The 18919-nt window shown below is 67.3% G+C and overlaps 2 protein-coding genes across 2 annotated transcripts; one reads left to right on the forward strand and one right to left on the reverse strand.

Annotated features, from left to right (window-relative positions):
* Positions 1 to 1972: 1972 nt before the first annotated feature.
* Positions 1973 to 6333, reverse strand: CCDC102A (coiled-coil domain containing 102A; the record flags this gene model as incomplete). Its single annotated transcript, XM_082005464.1, is given in 9 exon segments — positions 1973 to 2099; positions 3147 to 3250; positions 3344 to 3514; positions 3786 to 3995; positions 4079 to 4195; positions 4423 to 4531; positions 4643 to 4845; positions 5680 to 6114; positions 6117 to 6333. Coding segments are annotated over 9 exon segments (1560 nt in total). The 5' UTR covers positions 6201 to 6333.
* A 7155-nt stretch (positions 6334 to 13488) lies between these two features.
* ADGRG5 (adhesion G protein-coupled receptor G5) lies at positions 13489 to 18634 on the forward strand (the record flags this gene model as incomplete). The annotated part of the gene is made up of 11 exons (XM_082005627.1): positions 13489 to 13562; positions 13651 to 13777; positions 14745 to 14879; positions 15040 to 15156; positions 15332 to 15374; positions 15535 to 15641; positions 15908 to 16182; positions 16365 to 16630; positions 16715 to 16814; positions 17068 to 17330; positions 17471 to 18634. The coding sequence occupies 11 exons, from the start codon at positions 13489 to 13491 to the stop codon at positions 17566 to 17568; spliced, it is 1605 nt and encodes a 534-aa protein (XP_081861753.1). The 3' UTR covers positions 17569 to 18634.
* Between the last annotated feature and the right edge of the window lie 285 nt (positions 18635 to 18919).

Here is an 18919-nt window from a genome sequence, read left to right on the forward strand (position 1 = left end):
TGGTTCTATCGCCCGGGGCTGGAGACAAAATCCCCTACGGAAGGCAGTAACGTGGGAAAGGGGACGGGGCCTTCCCCAGGGACAAGGGGAGCAGTGGGGAGACAGACCGCTCCGTGCCGGGGACGCCCTGATCCCCGGAGCCCCGGCATCCATGGAGATCCAGCCCCTTCAGGGGATGTCCCATTGGGTCCCCCTCCAGCCACCGCAACCACTGCCACAGCCTGCCCGGGTACCACCGGGGTGGCTTCTGTCCCCCCCGAGAGCCTGGGACCCCCGAGCCCGGTCCGTTGGGACCCGGGAGGGGGGCGATGGGAGCTGGGACAGCACCCTAGGGACCCTCCGCTGTCCCGGGAGGGACTGGGGCCAGCGCTCGCCTCGGAGGGCAACGTCCCCCCCATCACTCCCACCCCAGGCACAGGAGCACCACAAGGGAATTCAGAGGTGCTGGGGGGAGGCACCTCCTGCCCCACGCCCCGATCTGTCACCTCGGACACCCCCAAACCCGGGCACCCCTGACCCGTCCATCACGCCGGCACCGTCCCTCCCCGCGCTGTCACCCCCCGGCCGGGCCCCCCCGCAGCCGGTCCCCCGCCGTATTCCCCCCTCCGGCCTTACCCGCCCCCCCCCGCTGCAGGCGGCGGCTCCGGCGTCCGGCTCCTCGTCGCTGCGAGCCCTGGAGCCGCGCGGCCCCGCCCGCCCCGGCCCCGCCCTGACCACGCCCCTCCAGGCCCCGCCCCCGGTCCCGGCCCCCCCTCCACCCTCCACCCCGGGCTGCCTCCTCCGTCCCTCCGGGCCCGGCCCAGCCCAGCCCAGCCCGAGCCACCACCGGCCGCCCTTGGAAGCGGCTTCCTGCCTGCACATCATTAGGCTTCAGAGTGAACGCCCAACAGAGACAGACGGGCGGCGGCAGTCTTTCACCGAGCTGCTGTCACGGGCTGTCCCTAGGCTCAGACAGCCGTCTCCTCGTCCTCGTCCCTCCCTTCTGTGCCCCCCAAAAACTCTACTTTTCAGGGCCCCCACCAAAACCACCTGCAGGCAACTCCACCCCCACAGCCTCATTTGTTGGGCCATAAAAAAAATGAGTAATTGCTGGAAATAAAAGGACATTAAAAAAACCCCGCGAGCAGCAAAGAGCCGTGCTTTTAGCCAATCAATTAAAAGGCAGAGGAGGGGATTAGCTCACTGAAATATTAATTTTTAATAAGGTTGTGTCTGAGGTCCTCCAATGCCCTGCGAGGCCTCGCTCTGCAGGGGCTGGGCTACAGGGGTCTAGGTGGTCAGCACCCACGGGGGAGCACCCCTGCCCCTCCCCGGGGCACCCACAGGTGAGCAGACACAGGTACCTCTACGGCCACGAGCGTTACCTGCCACCCACAGCCCCCGCTTCTCGCTTTACCCATGAGCCGGGCGCGTCCCCAGGCGTGGGGGCAGCCACGGCAGCGGGGCGACGCCAGCAGCCACACATCCAGCCCCGTGTGGGGCTTGCGGAGAAACGCCGTGCCTCCCCCACGCTGTCCCCCCACCCCGTCTCCTCCATCCTCGCTCCTGCCTGGGGACAGAGCAGCAGCCCAAGCCACCACTGGAGCCTGGGCCCCTCCGGGCTCTGTATTTATAATAAAAAAATCATATACAAATATATATATATAATATATATATATAAAAATGTGGGGAGGAGGGCGGCTGGTTGCAGGGCTCAGTGCCCCTCTCTGCCCTGCGCTTCCTCCTCCCGTGCTGCGCGGGCAATGCTGGCTTTGGTGGCCACATCTGCGTCCCAGGAGATGCCAGTGGCCGAGGGGCATCAGATACTGTCCGAGCGGCAGCGGGTTTGGAGCATCCCCAGGCAAATTCCTCCCCGCTGCTCCGTGCCTCAGTTTCCCCATCTATACGAGTGTCACCGCACGGCCAGGCCCTGCAGCGACAGGCACTTGCGGGCAGAGGACGTCCCCGCGGCGGTGGCACCTGGCCCTGGGCTCTAGGGCACCTGGATCTGCAGGTCCTCGTCCTCATCAGGGTCGCTGGTGCCGTCCCCGGCATCGTCGGGGCCGAAGCGGGCGCTGCGCATCTTGCCGAAAAGCGGGGTGCTCTGCTGCCGCCGCAGCCTGCCGAGGGAGAGCTGCCGGGGTGGGGGGCGGCGGGGCGCAGCCCCGGGGGGGACGCCGAAGCCGCCGTCCCCCTGCACCCCTACGGCACAGCTGCATCCTGGTGGGACCCCAATTCTGTGGCTCCCACCAAGCTCTGGGGGCAGGATCAGTCCCTGCCCCCCCCGGCCCCCGGCTGACCCTCCGGCGCGGGGCCGGGAGCCCTGGATGACGCTCGGCACAAGCGCGGCGCTGGCTAAACCCCCGGGGCTGGGCACCGCCACGCCGGGCACCTCCGACCCCGCCGAGCAGGGAGTCGTCATCCCCCTAAAACAGGGCTCCCCCCCCCCAAAAAAACCCCAAGAGTCCCCGCTCCCGGCAGCCTGCGGTGGTTTTAGCTCCTCGCTCGTCCTCGTGTTAAAATTCCTCAATAAAAATTTATGAAGGAAATTTGAAATCAAAAGGCCCACGACCCGGTCGGATCTGACCAGTTTGCTGCGTTTTACTGGAAAGCATGAATTATTTAAGGACGAGCGCGCAGGGAGGATGGAGTGGGGGGGGGAAGGTGAAGCCTCCATTATCCCTCCATGATTTAATGATGTCCCAATAAAATAAAAGGAGATTATACACACAACCCCCCCAGGTGCCTCTCGGAGACACGGCATCGATCTCCCACGGCCATTTCGGCTCTTTACTGCCGGAGAGGCGAAGCGAGGCCAGGGGAAGTTTTTAAGGACAATAAAAGCCACCTCCCGCCTCCCCGAACGGCCGTGGGATGCTCAGAGCATCCCTGGGTACCGGCGGGTGAGCCCCGAGCTGCGTGAAACTGGGCTATACTGGTCTGTAGGCAGCCTTGTGCTGGTTTAACCGGGAGGTAAATGCGATGCAGCCCGCGGCGGGGCGAAGGCTGCTCCAAGGGCGGCTCCAAGGACGCGGGAAGCACTTTGGCCGTGCTCAGCCCCGGGTTCAACCGGGCAGATGCCGGCTGAGGCGTGGCGGCAAGGACGTCGTCCCACCCGTGGGTCCTCGCTGGTGCCCACTACGGCCCCCCCCAGCCCCCCCGCTCACCGGGACTGCAGGTGCTCCAGCTGCACCTGGAAGCTCTCGCTCTGCTCCGTCTGCTCGTCCAGCGACCGCTGCAGCTTCCGCGTCTGGTTGTGGGCCTCGTCCAGCTGCGGGACGGGGTGGGGACGGGGCTGTTGGTGGCCGCGGAGGGAGCGGAGCCGCCTGCCCCGACCCCCTCCCACCAGCACGAGCTTCCCCACCTCGTCCTCGGCTTGGGCCAGCTCCTTCTTCAGCTCCTCCACCCTCAGGCGCAGCTTCTTCACCTCGCCCTCGTGCTGCTCCACGCGGCGGTTGGCGTGGGCCAGCTCGGCCATCTTCTCCTGGTACTGCTTCTTCAGCTTGGCGTGGATGTGCTTCAGGTCGGCCAGCTCCTGCGGCGGGCACGGGGCGGGGGGGGCTGAGCGGGCGAGAGCCACCCCCACTGCCGGGTGCCCCCTTCGTCCTCCCCAGGGACCCTTCCCACCACCCCTCGATGGAGGAGCCGACAGAGCAAGGAGAGGGTCACCACCACCCACCCCCCCAGATGAAGGGCGGTGGCAGAGTTGGGGCTTGAGGAGGTGCTGGGGGACGCCGAGTCACTGCTTGAAGTGACAGGGTCACCCCGGGAGGGGGTGGCAGGGGACAGGACCCCCCGCATGGCACCTTGTTCTTCTCGAAGAGCTCGGCCTGGATGGTTTTGAGGTCGGTGTCCAGGGCGCTGGCCGTCTGGCGCCGCTTGCGAGCCAGCACCTCCTCCAGGTCCTCGATCTGCGCCCGCAGCTTCTTGTTCTCCCGCTCCAGGTTGAGCTTCTCCGTCTCCAGCCGCTCCCGCCGGCCCCACTCGGCCGCGTTCTCCGCCTGCAGCCGCTCCATCTGGGACGGGGACACAGGGGGGCAGCGGGGACCCCCTCCCCTCGCCGCTCCCTTCGCCCCCCCGCGCCGGGGTTCGGCCTCACCTCTGCGCGCAGCTCGGCCAGCTTCTTGTCCATGCTGGAGCGAGCACCCAGCTCGTCCTCCAGGTCCTCAGAGATGCGCCCCAGCTCGTCCTGGTGGATCTCCTTCAGGATGTTGAGCTGGGGGGGGACGACACAGCACCCAAGGCGGGCAGCGAGCACCCACCTCACGCCACCCAAGCCCTGCCCGCACCCATCCGCCCAACCTCTGCAGAGGGACCAGCTGGCTCAACGGCACTAAATTAAGACCCTTAACGAGCACCCTGGAGTTGGGGGGGTGGCTGTGGGTCATCACGTAACCCAGCAGGACAGGCCACCCCCCGGGGCACCCCAGGCACCTCGCTCACCTGCTTCATCACCTCCTGCTTGCTCTTGTTGAGCTCCTCGTACTTGATCTTCCACTGGCTGAGCTCGCCCTCCAGCTTCTCGATGTTCTTGCCGAGCGCCAGCTTGTCCCTGGGGAGAGGCAACGCCGGCGACAGTCGACGGGACCCCACGGAAGGTCCCATCCCGGTCGGGGACCGGGCTGGGCTGGCGCCCCGCAGGGATGACGCCCCGAGCACTCACTCCCGCTCCTTGAGCAGCACTTTTTGGGACTCGTCCAGCCTCAGCTTCAGGGCGGTGACTTTGGTGGCATCCTCCTCCACGACGCTGACGTCTTCCCAGAGCAGGCGGCTCCGTTCCTGGCGGGCGAAGGAGGCCCGGGGGCCCCGCTGCTCCCAGCTCTCCTCCTGCTTGCCCGTCAAGATGTTTTCCATCAGCTCCAGCTCCTGCGGCGCGGTGGGTGGCCCAGCACAGGGGACAGGGAGTCAGTCACCCACGGGTGAGGGGGCAGCCCCGGCTCCCCCACCCCCCACAGCACCCAGCCTTCACCCCATAACCAAGAGCATCCCTCCCTCCGGTCCCCGGGGACCCCCCGAGGCTGACGGAGAGGGACCCGACCTCCGGGGGGGGGGCTCCCATACGCCACCACGCCCCTGCTGCCGGCTCCCCGCCTTGCTGGAAATTTGGGATAACGCCGACTTATTACACCGACCCCGCCGCGACCGCCACGTGGGCGATCTCCTAGCAGAGGCTCTGCGAAGCGCGCGGTACATGAGCCGAGGGGTCTTCCGGGGACGGGACATCCCCGGGGACCAAGCGGGGGCGGCTGCGGACTCAGATTTGCTGCTGAGCAGCTGCGTCGTCAGGTGGACTGACCCGGCCCGGCCCGGCACGGCCCCCCGAGCGGTGACTTCTGTGTGGTGACAGAGCCGATGGCAGCAGTGAGGGGACGGCCGCAAGAGCCGGGAGCACCCCCGGGGCGGCTCTGGTGTCCCCTCCTTCCTCCTCCCTTCGGCACAGACCTCTGCCGGACCACCACAGACCACGCTGGCGGCCAAGCCGGCGCTGGGAGATGCCACCGGCCCTGCCGGGCTATGGGGGTCCTGGACCCCCCTCCGTGCTGCTCCGAGGGGTCTGACCCCCCTGTACTGCTCCGAGAGGGGTGTGACCCCCAAAAGGCCGCTCCGAGGGGGGTCTGCCCCTCCCACGCTGCCCACCTCTGTGGCAGTGGTGGTTTGGGGGGCCAGCTGCCGGGGCTGAGGAGTCCCCCCACCCCTCACCTTGGCCTTTTGGGGCGCCTCGGCCCCCACGTCCCGCACGGGCTCCCGCTCGGGGTCGGGCTCTCCCTCCGCCCCGTCCGCGTCGGGCTGGCCATGAAGCCGTGCCGGGGCTCGGGCGGTCGGCGGGCGCTCCTCCGGCCGGTCGCGGTCGCGGTCGCGGCGCAGCCCGGCCAGCTCCTTGGTGAGGGCCTCCAGGCGGTGCCGCAGCTGCCGCACCTCCTCGCGGGCCCGGTTGCGCTCGGCCCGCACCTTGCTCCATTTCTCCCGCCAGTTGGCCGTGCAGTCCGACCACCATCGCATCGTCTTCTCCATCTGGGCCGCCCGCGCCCGCGCCTCCTCCAGCTCCCGCAGCCGCAGCTCCTCCCGCCCTTCCCAGTCCCCTTCCAGCAACGCCGGCGGGGGGCCGGGCGAGGGCGTCCCGCTTGGGGGGACGGGGAGGGCTCGGGGGCCAGCAGGGCCAGCAGCGAGCCCCCCGGCAGCGGCGGGGAGCCGGCCAGGCGCGAGGCCCCGCTTTGGCTCATGGCGGGTCTCCCCTAGGGCATGGCCGTCGCCGTCGGGGCGGCACCTGCGCCCGGGGACCTGGGGGAGAGAGGAGGGGTCAGGGGGTCCCGGGGGGGTGCAGGAGGTGGCTGGCGGGAAGCGGGGGAGAGCGACGGCCCCTGGTGTTGGGGGGCGGCGCACGGAGCGATGAGGTCCCTGGTCGGGTCCCCGGTGAGGATTCCGGGGACGTCTCCCGCCGGGTCCCTAATGGTGACCCCAGAGAGGTCCCCGGTGACCACCCCGGCAAGGAGCCGAGTGGTGGCCCCAGCGAAGGCCCCAGTGAGGTCCCGGGCAAGGACCCCGGCAGGGTCCCCACTGAGGACCCCGGCGAGGTCCCCGGACATGGCCCCAGCCCGGTCCCCAGTGAGGACCCTCTGCCCGGCCACCGGCACCTTCTCCCAGCTCGGCACTGCAGCAGGCACCAGCCACTGGAGGAAACGACGTCTACATATTATCTGGATGACGTCATCCACATGAGGTCATCCGGATGACATCATCCGCAAGCCTCCGAGACCATGCCCCCTGTGCTATGGTGGGGGGACCAGGCTGCACCCCGACGGCTCCAGCGAGGGTTAAAGCCCGGATCCGGCGCCAACGAGGCAGGAACAGCTCCGGAAGAAGAGCCGGAGCTGCCGAACCAGCGTGGCGGCAGGATGTGCGCCGAGGCGGCCGGACCGCTCGCCGGTGCCACCACAACGAAGGGCCGGGGCCGAGCGCCTACGTCCCAGCAGGGATCTCACATCCCGGCTCGGCCAGGCGGGCAAACCGCCCCAGGAAAACCTTAATGGGAGGCTGCCACGCGCCATAATGGGATAAGTACAGAGTCCGGCCGCGGCCAGCCCGCAGCTTCCCGGCAGGTTTTTGGGACGCTGCAGCCCGGACCCACCGCCAAATCCGGCCAGGCCGCGAGAGCCGGTGCCGGAGCAGCGGGAGCGTCGGCCGGCGGCAATTACGTGCTTTGCGCGGGGGAAAGGATTAATTTCTCCGGTGGTATTTGCTGAAACGGTGAAGTTTTGGTAAAAAGGCGGAGGGGAGCCTTGGCCTCCTTGCGGGCGGCTGCCCCGGGGAGGAAATCCACGTCCCGGTGGGATCCTGCAGCGGCGGAGCCCCGGCTGCGGTGCGAGGCCCACGGGCGCGCTGGCACCCGAGCAAGGCCCACGGGAGCGCAGACGGAGCACGGGCAACACCCCTGCACCACCCGTGGGATCCCGGGCATCCCTGGACCACCCACGAAGAGCACGCGTGGAGCACCGGCACCCGTGCGGCGCCCGCCGGAGCGCGCGTGGATCGCGGCACCCACCACGCCGCCCCCGCCCGCGCTCCCCGCCCCCGCCCGCGCCGCCCGCCGGCCGTCCCGCGCTCCCGGCGGGGGCGGAACCGCCCGCGCCCCGCGCCTCCCCATTGGCCGCGGGCGCCGCCACTCCGCCGCCGGCGGTGACGCGCCCCGGCCCGCGGGAGCCGCCGCATTCCTCCGCGCCCGCCCCGCCCCGCCCGGCCCGGTCCGGTGCGGCCGGGACCGCCCGGCGCGGCCCGGGACCGCCCGGCGCCGCTCGGTGCGGTGCGGCCCGGCACGGCCCGGCCCGGCGCGGCGCGGCGCGGCCGCCCCCCCGCCAAAGTTTCCCGCAAGTTTCCCGTCGCGCCGGCGCCGCCGGGAGCCGCGTCCCGCCCGCCCGCCGGCCCGGCCCGCTCCTCACCGGTGTCGGCGCGGCGCCGGTGCGGGCCGCCCGCGCGGGCCGGGGCGCTGCCGGCCGAGTCTCCTCCTCCTCCCCCTCCTCCTCCCCCCCCCGCGCCGCTCCCGCCCCCCGCCCGCGCCCGGGGGGGCCGGTCCCGCCGCGCGCGGCGCGGCCGGAGCCCAGCCCGTGGCCGCGGGTGCGTGTCCTGCCTCGGTGGGGGCTTCCACGCTGCTTTCGGCGCGGGGTGGGGGGCCTTGCTCATGTGCGCGTGCTTGCACGCGTGGGTTGCCACGCGGTTATGCTCGTGGGGGCTTCACGGGGGTGCTTGCGCGTGGGTGGCCTCGCACAGCGGTGCACACGCGTGGGTGCACGCCGGCATGCTAGCCCACGCGCGCAGGTGGGTGTTTGCCCACGCGCGAGCTTCCTCGTGGGTGTTGCCAGCATGTCCCGCGCAAGCACCCGCGTCGAGGCGTGCGTGCACAGCGAAGCCCGCGCGGCCGCGTCGCAAGCGCTTGCACCGGCTGTCCACGCCCGTGCTCGCGCGCCGGCGCGTTGCGCCCCCGTGCTCGCCCGCGGGAGGTTGCGTTCACACGTGGGCGCGTGGGGCTGCGGCTGCCAGACGTCAGCTTGGCCCCCGGCTTCCTTCCAGCCTGGGCCTCCGCGGCGTTCGGGTGCTGCTGGAGCTGCGGTGCCGGGGGCTGGTGCCGGCCGCCAGAGCGGGCCTGACGCTCCTTCCCTGCGGCTCTGGCTGCTCCTGCAGGATTGGCATTGCTCTGCTCCACATCCCTGAGTTGGAGGCTGGGGCTTGGGAGGGGACCCGGGGGGACACACAGGACATCCCCACCCAAGGAGGTGAGCGGGTCCTGGAGGGTCACGCAGCACTGTCCCTGCATCGCCGCACATCCCGGTGCTGCCTCCCTCCTGCTCCCGACCAAGCAGCAAAGCCCCAAATCACCATTTTCCCCCCAATATTTTTCCCTTTGCTGGGCGCTTTTCAGCCAAAAAAAATGGGAAATAGGAGCAGCCAAGAGGATTTGTTTCCCATGGGACAGGGAGACGATGCCACGGAACACCGGCACCCTTTTCTCCCCCAGCATCAAGCAAAGCAGGGAAAGATATATCAAATTAAAGCAAAACTGCAAATGCCCATGCGTGTTCGCTCCGAGCCCGGTATTTTTCCACTGGAAACAACCCCAAAAAGCTGGAGGCGGGGGATGCTTTGCTCTCCCACGCCCCTATCCCAGCGTTTTGCACTGGGGAAGCCCAAACCAGCAGCTTCGCTTGCAGCCGGTAAAGCCATTTTGCAGGCGGTTTTGGCCAGAGCTGCCGGTGCGTGCTGGCGAATTGGGGCTTTAACCCGCTCCCGGCACCAAAACGGGGCTTTGGAAGCCAACAAAGGTTTTTTCCAAGCGTGTCTTTATTGTTTGCTTGGACGTGAGCATCTTGGTGACATCGGCAAGTGCGAGAATGCGCTGCAGCATCCTGGGATCTGTGGGGTTTTGTCCCTACAAAAATCAAACCTCCTTGGCCCAGGGCACGGCACCCGGGGACGTGGACAGTGACCCGTCTCTGTGGTCCAGGGACCATCCTCCTGGCACCCTTCTCCCCCAGCTCTGGGTTTCCAGCCTGCCCCAGGGTGCCCAAAGGGTTCCTGTATTCGGACGCAGGCAGACGGTTGCCCCACACTGTGAACTGAGACCTGGAGACTCGTTGCATGAGTGGCTGCAGGTGTCGGGAGAGCACAGGATGGTACTGCTGCCCTGTGGCAGGCACCGATGTGGCTTAGTCATCCCTGGTCCCCATGTGGCCACGTACCTGCAGCTGGACCCAGCAGCCCCTGGAGCACAAGGTGAAGCATTTTGGGGCAAAACTAACCATTTTGGGGAAAATAAAAGACCTTTTTTCCATTGGCTGGGCCGGCTGGCATCACTGTGGAGCTGTGCCATCACAGCTGGGCGCGGTGCGGAGGATGCTGGCTCCGTTCTGGCGGTGGCATCAAACTGTAGTATCATGGATCATCGTAGAAGATCGCAAGTTGGAAGGAGCCCATAAGGATCATCGAGCCCAACTCCCTGCGCCTCGCAGGACCACCCAAAACCGAACCATATGACTAAGAGTGTCATCCAGACACTCCTTGGACTCTGACAGGCTTGGTGCCGTGACCACTGCCCCCGGGAGCCTGTTCCAGGTGAAGAACCTTTTCCTAACGTCCAGTCTGAACTTTCCCTGGCGCAGCTTCATTCCGTTCCCTCGTGTCCTGTTGCTGGTGACCAGAGAGGGGACATCAGTACTTTCCTCTCCGCTGCCCCCCTTGGAGGAAGCTGTAGACTGCGATGAGGTCACCCCTCAGCGATGAGGTCACCCGTTAGCGATGAGGTCAACCCTCAGCCTTCTCTTCTCCAAGCTGAACAAGCCAAGCGACCTCAGCCGCTCATCGTAAGTCTTGCCCTTGAGGCCTTTCACCATCTTGGTCGCCCTCCTCTGGACCCGGTCACATAGTTTCATGTCCTTTGTATACTGAGGCGCCCAAAACGGCACACAGGACTCGAGGAGGGGCCACACCGATGCAGCGTAGAGTGGGACAACAACCTCCCTCAACCACACAATGCCGTGCTTGACGCAGCCCAGGACACAGTTGGTCCTTTTGACCGCCGGGGCTCCCTGTTGACTCCTATTCAACTTGCCATCAACCCAAACCCCCAGATCTCTTTCCGTGGGGCTGCTCTCCAGCCTCTCGCCCCCCAATTTGTATGTACAACGAGGATTACCCCATCCCAGCTGGAGAATCTGGCACCTGCTCTTCTTGAATTTCACACGGTTGGCGATTGCCCCACGCTCTAGTCTGCCCAGATCTCTCTGTAAGGCCTCTCAAGCCTTGAAGGAGTCCACAGCTCCTCCTAGTGTAGCATTGTCGGCAAACCTAATGTGCAGTTGACTCCTGTGTCCGGATCATTTATAAAAACATTGAAGAGCCCTGGCCCTAAAAGCGAGCCCTAGGGAACTCCACCGGTGACTGGCCGCCAGCCTGATGTGACCCCATCTACTGTAACCCTTTGAGCCCGACCCGCAAGCCAATTTCTCACCCAATGTATGATGGACTTGTCTAGCCGTGTGCTGGGCAGTTTGTCCAGGAGGATACTGTGAGAGACAGTACCAAAAGCTTTTGCTAAAATCCAAAACTACATCCACTGGCTTCCCTTGGTCAACTCAATGGGTGACCTTGTCATAAAAGGAAATTAAGCTGGTTGAGCAGGACTTTCCCCTGGTCAACCCATGGTGGCTATGACCAATGACTGCGTTGTCTCTCAAGTGTTTTTCAGTAGCTCCCAGAATAACCTTCTCCATAATTAAAATTTTACCAGGCACTGAAGGGAGACTGACAGGCCTGTAATTACCAGGGTCTTCCTTCTTACCCTTCTTGAAAACTGGGACATTTGCCAGCTTCCAGTCCACTGGGACCTCTCCAGACTCACAAGACCGTTGAAAACCTATGGAGAGAAGTCCCGCGATGTCATCGGCCAGCTCTTTCGGTACCCTGGGATGAACCCCATCAGGCCCCGCAGGCTCATGCGCATCCAGCTGGAGCAGCACGTCTCGAACACGGGCAGGGGCGGCTGGGAGTTTGCCATTCCCCCAGCCACGCTCTTCCGACGCGGCGCCAGGCTCCCAGGGCCCATCATCGGTGTTAAGGAAGGAGGTGAAGGCGGCATTAAACATCTCCGCTTCGTCTGCGTCCCTATTTGTGAGGTGACCGACCTCGTCAGGCAACAAACCGATGTCATCTCTGATCCTCCTCTTGCCGTTGACATATTCTAAAAGCTCTTTTTGCTTTCCTTGGCAGCGCTGGCCAGCTTGAATGCTGATCGAGCTTTGGCCGCGTGGATTTTCTCCCTACAGCAGTGAAGAGCATCTCCGTAGTCCTCCCGTGTCGCCTGGCCCTGCTCCCAACGTCCGTACTCTTTCCTTTTCCACCTGTGTCCTAGCAGCAGATCCCTGCTCAGGCCAGCCAGCCTCCTGCCCCGCGGGCTCGACTTCCCACGCTTAACCAAACCGTGCCGTCGCGATGCTCCTGCCCCGGTGAGTGCCGCCGTGGGGCCGGTGCTGCTGCAGCCGAGGCCAGGCTGCTCCGCACAGGGGAGCAGGGGTTTCTGCTGAGTGGTGATGTGGAGAAGCTCATTAGAGGCAGAAGCTTAATTGTATCAGACACGCCTGGGGAGCAGCTTGTCTTTGGGCCACGCCGAATCTCAGCCGTCTGCCATGTCCTGGGGGTTTGGTGGTGCCGTGGATGCCCCCACCCCGCCCCGGTCCCTCACCGGGCCGCGAAAAAGAGTAACGAAAGGAAATTTAAAAGCTCGCTTGATTTAATCTGCTCATCTGCATACGAACACTTCCTTTTCTGCCGCCCCGGCCGCCGCGCAGGCAGAGCCCGAGCCGCCGACCCCACCGTGGTGCTGCCGCGCCGAGAGCTGCCCCGTGCCCAAGGTAGAGGGGGGATGCGGGGCGGCACTGGGGGCTCGCCGGGGTGCCGAGCTGCTCCCCCCGAAGGCAAGACCCACCAGAAGTGACACCCACGCCCGCGGGCGCAGCGAGGGACCGATGCCCTCTCCGGCTCGGTGGTGGCAGGGAGGGTGTTCGGCATTGGGGGGCTGCGCCGGGCGGCAGGGGAGGTCGGGCCAAGCATCGGGCGCCCTGGGGATGCGGGGGGGTTACGTCGGTGAGAAGTAAAAGGGTTATTTATAGCAAAACATCCTAAAGGGGACGCGGTGGTTGTCCCTCGCTGGGGGTCCGAGGGCAGCCTGTGCCGGCAGCTGCCCAGCGCGCTGCCCACTGCAGCCATTTCTGCCCCGGGGTTGCGCCCGGGCGCCGCTGGACTCGCCCCCCCCCCGGCTGCTTTTGGTGCCGGCGGCGTTACCGCAGCGGGCGTTGCTGCGAGCGGCGCCGGGTTTGGTGTTGCAACGGATGCAAATCTTGCTGCCTTCCCCCCACCCTGCGCCGGGGACTCTTCCTCCTCCCCAGCGCGGTGCCGGGCCAGCAAGCCCCGGCACCGCGGTCGGGCACGCCGGCGACCCTGCCGGCCCCCTTGCCGGGGCTTTGCAGCCACGGGCTGGGATGGCAGCGAGCTCCTGTTGGGGGGGGGGGGTAGGCGGAAGCCTTGCCCCGCAGGGATGCCCGGTCGCTGTGGCGAACCCCTTCCTCCTCGCCCTGCACTCGCGGCCGCTGCCGGCGCGGGCCGCTTGGGGCTTCCGGACTGCAGCTTTGCTGCCGCGGGGCGGGGGGCGAGACACCGGGACCCCGTCCTCGTCCTGCGCCCGGCGCGCGGGAAAGGGATGAGGTCCTGGGGAAAATGGGTGGGGGCTGTGGGAGCTGCCCGGGTCCTGGGTGCCTTTTGCAGGAGAGGACCCCGGCGATGCCCGCCCCGCCGCTCGCCGCCCTGGTGCTCTGCCTTGCCGCCAGCGTCCCGCGGGCTGAAGGTAGGGACATCCCCCGCCCCGGCATCGGGCTGGGGGCTTTCGGGGCCGTTCGGGGCTGGGGAGCGGGGCAGGGTGCTGCGCACCGAGGCTCGGCTCCTGAAACGGCTCTGGCAGCGCCGGCGGAGATGGCGAGCGACGTGGACATGCTGGAGAAGGAGCTGCGGCAGGGCTGCGGCAGGGCCCGCCACGCCAGGGAGAGGTGGGCTCCCGCTGACCCCCGGGTCCAGCCCCAGACCCGCAGGGGCCAGATCCTGCTGGCCCCTGCCCCGAACACCCTCCCCGCGCAGGTTAAACCGGCTGGAGGAGACGCTGGCCCGCTGGGAGACATACAACTTCAAGGGCAGCCGGATTGAAACCTACGTGTTCAAGTTCATGACCGAGCACTTCAGAGGGTTAAACCTCAGCAGCAGGAGGGTCGGTGTCGTCCCCCCGCCCCACACGTCTGGGGCTGTTCCCAGGGGATGCCCGTACCCCGCTCTGTCCCTCCACCCCTGGTGGGAGGTGCCGGGGGACGCTGGGGTGGCTGATGCTGGCCCGCGCTGCGTTTCCATCGTCCTCCAAGGATGCTTTACGCCGGCAAAGCCTCCTGAGGGGGGGCTCTGCCGGGGTGTCGCAGGCAGCCGTGGCTGCTGGCCCCCAGCACCATCCCTGGGGTAAACCTGGGGGCTTCTAAAGCCGGGGGCGTGGGTTTGCAGCCAAAAGCCAGGATTTCCATCCTGAAGCTTTTCTGATTTATGAAAAGGGAAGCCCTGGCCCCCACCTCCCTGTGGTGAGAAGGGAGAGGGAAAACAGGGGAAGGCGGGGGGCACGCGGGGCAACTTCACCATCCCCGTGCAAGGGGGTCATGCGGCGGCACTCTGGCACTTTCCCCGGTTATGGGGCTGCCCTGCCAGGGAGGTCTGACTGCTCCGGCCTGAGGTCCCTTCCTGCAGGACAAGGCAGGTTTTGCAGGCAGGGGTGCCTGCCTGCCAGCTGGGAGCCCCTGCTCGGGACCTGGGAGCAGAGACCGTCCGGGGACCCCACCGAGGTGCGAAATCCCACTGGGAAAGCATCCCGGCGCGATGCCGTCTGCTCCGTGCTTGCCCCATGGTGGGGCCAGTGGGACAGGTGTGCCCACCCATGGGTGATGGACCCCCCCACCTGTGGCCCACCGTGTGCGATGGGCTGGGGGGCCTCCGACGTCGAGACGGGAGTGGCTGCCCTATCTGCGGGTCTGCAGGCACCGCGGCAGAGCTGGAGCTGCCGCTGGGGCCAGGGGATGCTGCGGGGCCATGCCGGTAACTGGGGGGGCTGTGCCGGGGGGGGCAGCCGGGGCAGCACCCTGACCTCCCCGGGGCAGCCGAGCACGGGCTGGCCGGACCCGTCTCGCACCCCCCCGCAGGATGCGAAGCCGGGTGGTGGCGGGAGGCTCAGGCACGCCATGAGCTTCCCAGCAGAGCTCGTGGAGGGCATCCAGGCACAGGGAGTGGAGCAACAGCTTGTCTGCATCTACATCCACAGCCCCTGCCTCTTCCAGGTGAGCCACGGGCCCTCGCACGGACCCCCCCGAGCATCCTCGGCCAGCAGCACACCCGCCCCATCAGCCCCCCCCCCCCCCGCCCCCCGCTGAGATGCTCAGGGCAGGCGGGATGTCCTGGGGACCCGGGACTCTCCCCGCGGCACCCCGACTCTTGCAGGACACCCACAACAGCTCCGTGCTGAACGACGACGTGCTGGGAGCCTTCCTGCAGAGCGGGCCCGTGGCCGGGCTCAGCCACCCCGTGGAGATCCAGTTCTGGCACGACACGGTGCTGGTGAGCAGGACTCCACCGCGGGCGCGAGCTGGGGGGGGGTCCCCGGCACCGGCGTTTCCCCTGGAATTGGGGAAAGAGAAAGTGTCCTCGCTTTGCATTGGGACCAGGAGGTTCCTGGGGTCCCTGGGGAGCTGAGAGGGTCCCCAGCTCTTCCCCTCTGTCCCCATTCCCCCAGGATGCCTCCAATGCCACCTGTGTCTTCTGGCAGCCTGGAGCCGGTAAGCGTGGCTGTGGCCAGGACGGGGGCAGCGCCAGCCCGGTGTCACCCCAAAGGCATCGCCCGTCTGCCTCCCGGGCAGCCCTGGCAGGGCTCGACGTCCCCTTGACGTCCCCGTCCCCTGGCCGCGGTGCCACGCTCCGACGGCGGATCTCCGGCAGGCGCGGGCAGCCCGGGCAGCTGGAGCAGGGAGGGCTGTGAGACCACGCACAGGGCGGGCACCGTTATCTGCCGCTGCGACCACCTCACCTACTTCGCCGTCCTGCTGGTCCGCAGGCCTCCTTCCTCATTCCCCCTTCTTCCTTCCTTCTTCCTCCTACCCCATGCTCCTTCCTCCTTCCTTCTTTCCTCCTTCCCTTGTGCCCACCTTGCCTCTCCCTTGTTCCCTCTTCCTCCTTTCTCCTTCCTCCTTCCCGCTTCCTTCTTCCCTCCTTCCATCGTTCTCCATCTTCCATCCTCCTTTCTCCTTCCTCCTTCCCTATTTCCCTCCTTCCCGCTTCCTTCTTCCCCCTTCCCTCCATCCTTCTTCCTCCTCCCTGGAGGTATGGGTGTAGGCAGGTCTGGGGGTACAGGGTGTATGGGGGTGTCCTGCAGGAGAGGGTGGCCACAGTGGTGGTTTGGAGCCCTCCCCCCCTTTCCCAGTGGGTGGGTGCTGCCCCGGCTCACCCCCTCCCTCCCGTCTCCCGGCAGCTCCCGGCAGGCGCCCTGAGCCCGGCCCAGCTGGCATCGCTCACCCACATCAGCACCGTCGGCTGCTCCCTCTCGGCTGCCGCCACCCTCTGCACCCTCCTGCTCTGCTGCTTCTCCAGGTAGAGCCATGCCATGCCCTGCCATGCATGCCACATTGTGCCGTGCCGCACCGTTCTGTGCCACGCCGTGCCATGCCATGCTTCACCGTGCCGTGCCACGCCGCCGTGCCATGCCGTGCCACGCAGTGCCGCGCCATCCCACGGGCACCCGCCAGCACCCCGTGCCCTCCCCGCTCTCGCAGGCAGCGGCTGAGGAACGACACGACCAGGATCCACATGCACCTCCTGGCCGCGCTGCTCCTGCTCAACTGCGGCTTCCTGCTGAGCACGCTGCTGGCCGCCGGCGCCGAGCAGCTCTGCCGGGTCACCGCTGCCCTGCTACACGCTGGCCTTCTCTGCGCCCTGGCGTGGATGGCCGCTGAGGCCTTCCACCTCCTCCTCCTCCTCGTCAAGGTCTACAATGTCTACATCCAGCATTACCTCCTCAAGCTCTGCCTCTTCGCTTGGGGTGAGTGGGCACCTGCCCGGCGCTGCCTGCCTGCGGCACGGCCGTGCCGGCACGGCCCCACGTCGTCTGTCCCCGGGCCCGCAGGTCTGCCCGTGCTGGCCGTGGTGGTTGTTTTTGTCTTCAAGAGAGATACGTACGGCTACCACGCCATCCGCACCTCCGAAGGCTACGGGAACGCGACCATGTGAGTGGAGGGGGCTGCCAGCTCCCCGGGCAGAACTGCGCAGGCACGGCACGCAGTCCAGGCGCGGCACGCGCCCCTGGGCATGCCGGGCATCCGTAGCCCTTCCGCGTGCTCCTTTTTGGCAAGCCCAGCTCTGCCGGCTGCCCGCCTCCATCTCACCATACCTGGGGGCACCTGCCGCCGTGCCCCCCGCCCCATCCAGCTCCTTCTCGGGGCTGCTGGCCCTCGTCCCCAAGGGAGTCCCCTCTGCCAGGTGCTGGCTCACCAGCCCACCGGCCCATTACGCCACCCTGTGCTACGCCGGCCTCATCCTGCTCTTCAACACACTGGTGCTGGGGAGGGTGGTGACGGTACTGCGGAGGATCCGGCGGCAGAAGGGGCAGGCGAGGAAGGACTGGGCGACGGTGCTGGGGCTCACCTGCCTGCTGGGCACCACCTGGGGGCTGGCCTTCTTCCGCTTCGGCGTCTTCCTCGTCCCCCAGCTCTACCTCTTCACCGTCCTCAACTCCCTGCAAGGTCGGTGGGGGGCGCGGGGGGGCGCGGGGGGACGGGCACCCCGTGGGTTGGGAGCGGGGGGGGGGGTTCTTGTCGCCTTCCTGCCCCTCACAGGGGCTCGGTGCGCCCACCGTAGCGACCGCGTCGCCGCCCGCCCACAGGTCTCTTCGTCTGCCTCTGGTACGTCACCGTGCACCGCCGGAGCACGCCGGGCTCCGTCAGCAGCGCCTCCAGGCGACGCGCCCCAGCGCCGGGGTGAGGGGCTGCGAGGGGAGCTGGGGGGCTGCTCCCCGGAGGGGACAGCCGGCCCCGCGGATTTCTCCGGGTTTCTTCAGGGGAAGCATTTGGGCTGCGAAGCCGGATTTCTGGGCGGCGGGAGCTGCCTCCGGCTGGGGGTGTGGCTCGGGGCTCCCCGGGGGACTGCGGGGGACCCCGCGCCGGCCCAGGGCCGCCATTAGTAACCGACACTGACTTCTGCTGCTTGAAGGCGGACGCTTCTCATTAAAAGCGCTGTTTAATTGCTGCTTCGGCTCTCCTCCACAGCCGGAGGAGCGGTGTGGCTCGGGCCAGGGTCCCGCAGCCGGCCGCTGACCACGCCGCCAGCCCCGGCCCCACGGCGGGCAGAGCCGAGAGCCGGCAGCCGCGCTCTGCCGTGTCGTTAGGGAAGGTCCCACTAGAGGGCACGAGGATTTCGAAGATGGTCCCAGCTCCGGATGGTGCACACACACGGCAGGGCCAGACATCGGTGGTGCCGGGTAGCAGTGCCGGGTAGTGGTGCCAGTTAGCGGTGCCGGGTAGTGGTGCCAGTTAGCGGTGCCGGTCAGCGGTTCCAGTTGGTTAGCGGTGCCGGGTAGCGGTTCCAGTTAGTGGTTCCAGTTAGCGATGCCAGGTAGTGGTGGTGGGTGGCGGTTCCAGTTGGTTAGCGGTGCCGGGTAGCGGTGCCGGGTAGCGGTGCCGGGTAGCGGTGCCGGGTAGCGGTTCCAGTTGGTTAGCGGTGCCGGGTAGCGGTGCCGGGTAGCGGTGCCGGGTAGCGGTGCCGGGTAGCGGTGCGGAGGAGCCCCCTGACAGCCGGGAGGGGACGTCCAAGCCGCCCCGGGAGCTGCCACCGGCTCATTGCGCACAGGGCCGGCAGAAGCGGGATCTCCCCGGCTACGTCCCCCCAACCCATTTGGCGCTGGCACGGCTGCGGGCTGGCGAGCGTGGCTGTAAGGCCGCGGCACCCCCAAATCCCCCCTGACCCCTGGTTCTCACCCATGGCAGCACCCCACCAAAAGCCTTCCTGCTCACCCCAAAGCCAGCGCAGGGACAGAGGCCACCCCGCAGCCCTGGATCAGCGGGCGAACGGGCGAGCAAGGGCTTCGGCTTGGCATCGGGCGGACGTGCTGGAGCGGAGGAGAGGGTGGGAAGTGAGCGAGGGAGCCGGTAACTCGGCTTTCCTCCTGCTCTCACTGGGGAAGGCCAGACCTTGAGCAGCGCTCCTCAACGTGACCAAGCGCTTTATCGGGGTTTAAGCAGTCCAGCCTGCGGGAAATTAATAGCGAGGACGAATTGCAGGGACTAAAAACTGTCGGCTGGAGGCGGCGAGTCAGCCCTGAGCCCCCGGTGCGTCC

This window comes from Phaethon aethereus (assembly GCF_964289735.1).
Source record: "Phaethon aethereus genome assembly, chromosome: 13".
In the NCBI taxonomy this organism is placed as follows: Eukaryota; Metazoa; Chordata; class Aves; order Phaethontiformes; family Phaethontidae; genus Phaethon; species Phaethon aethereus.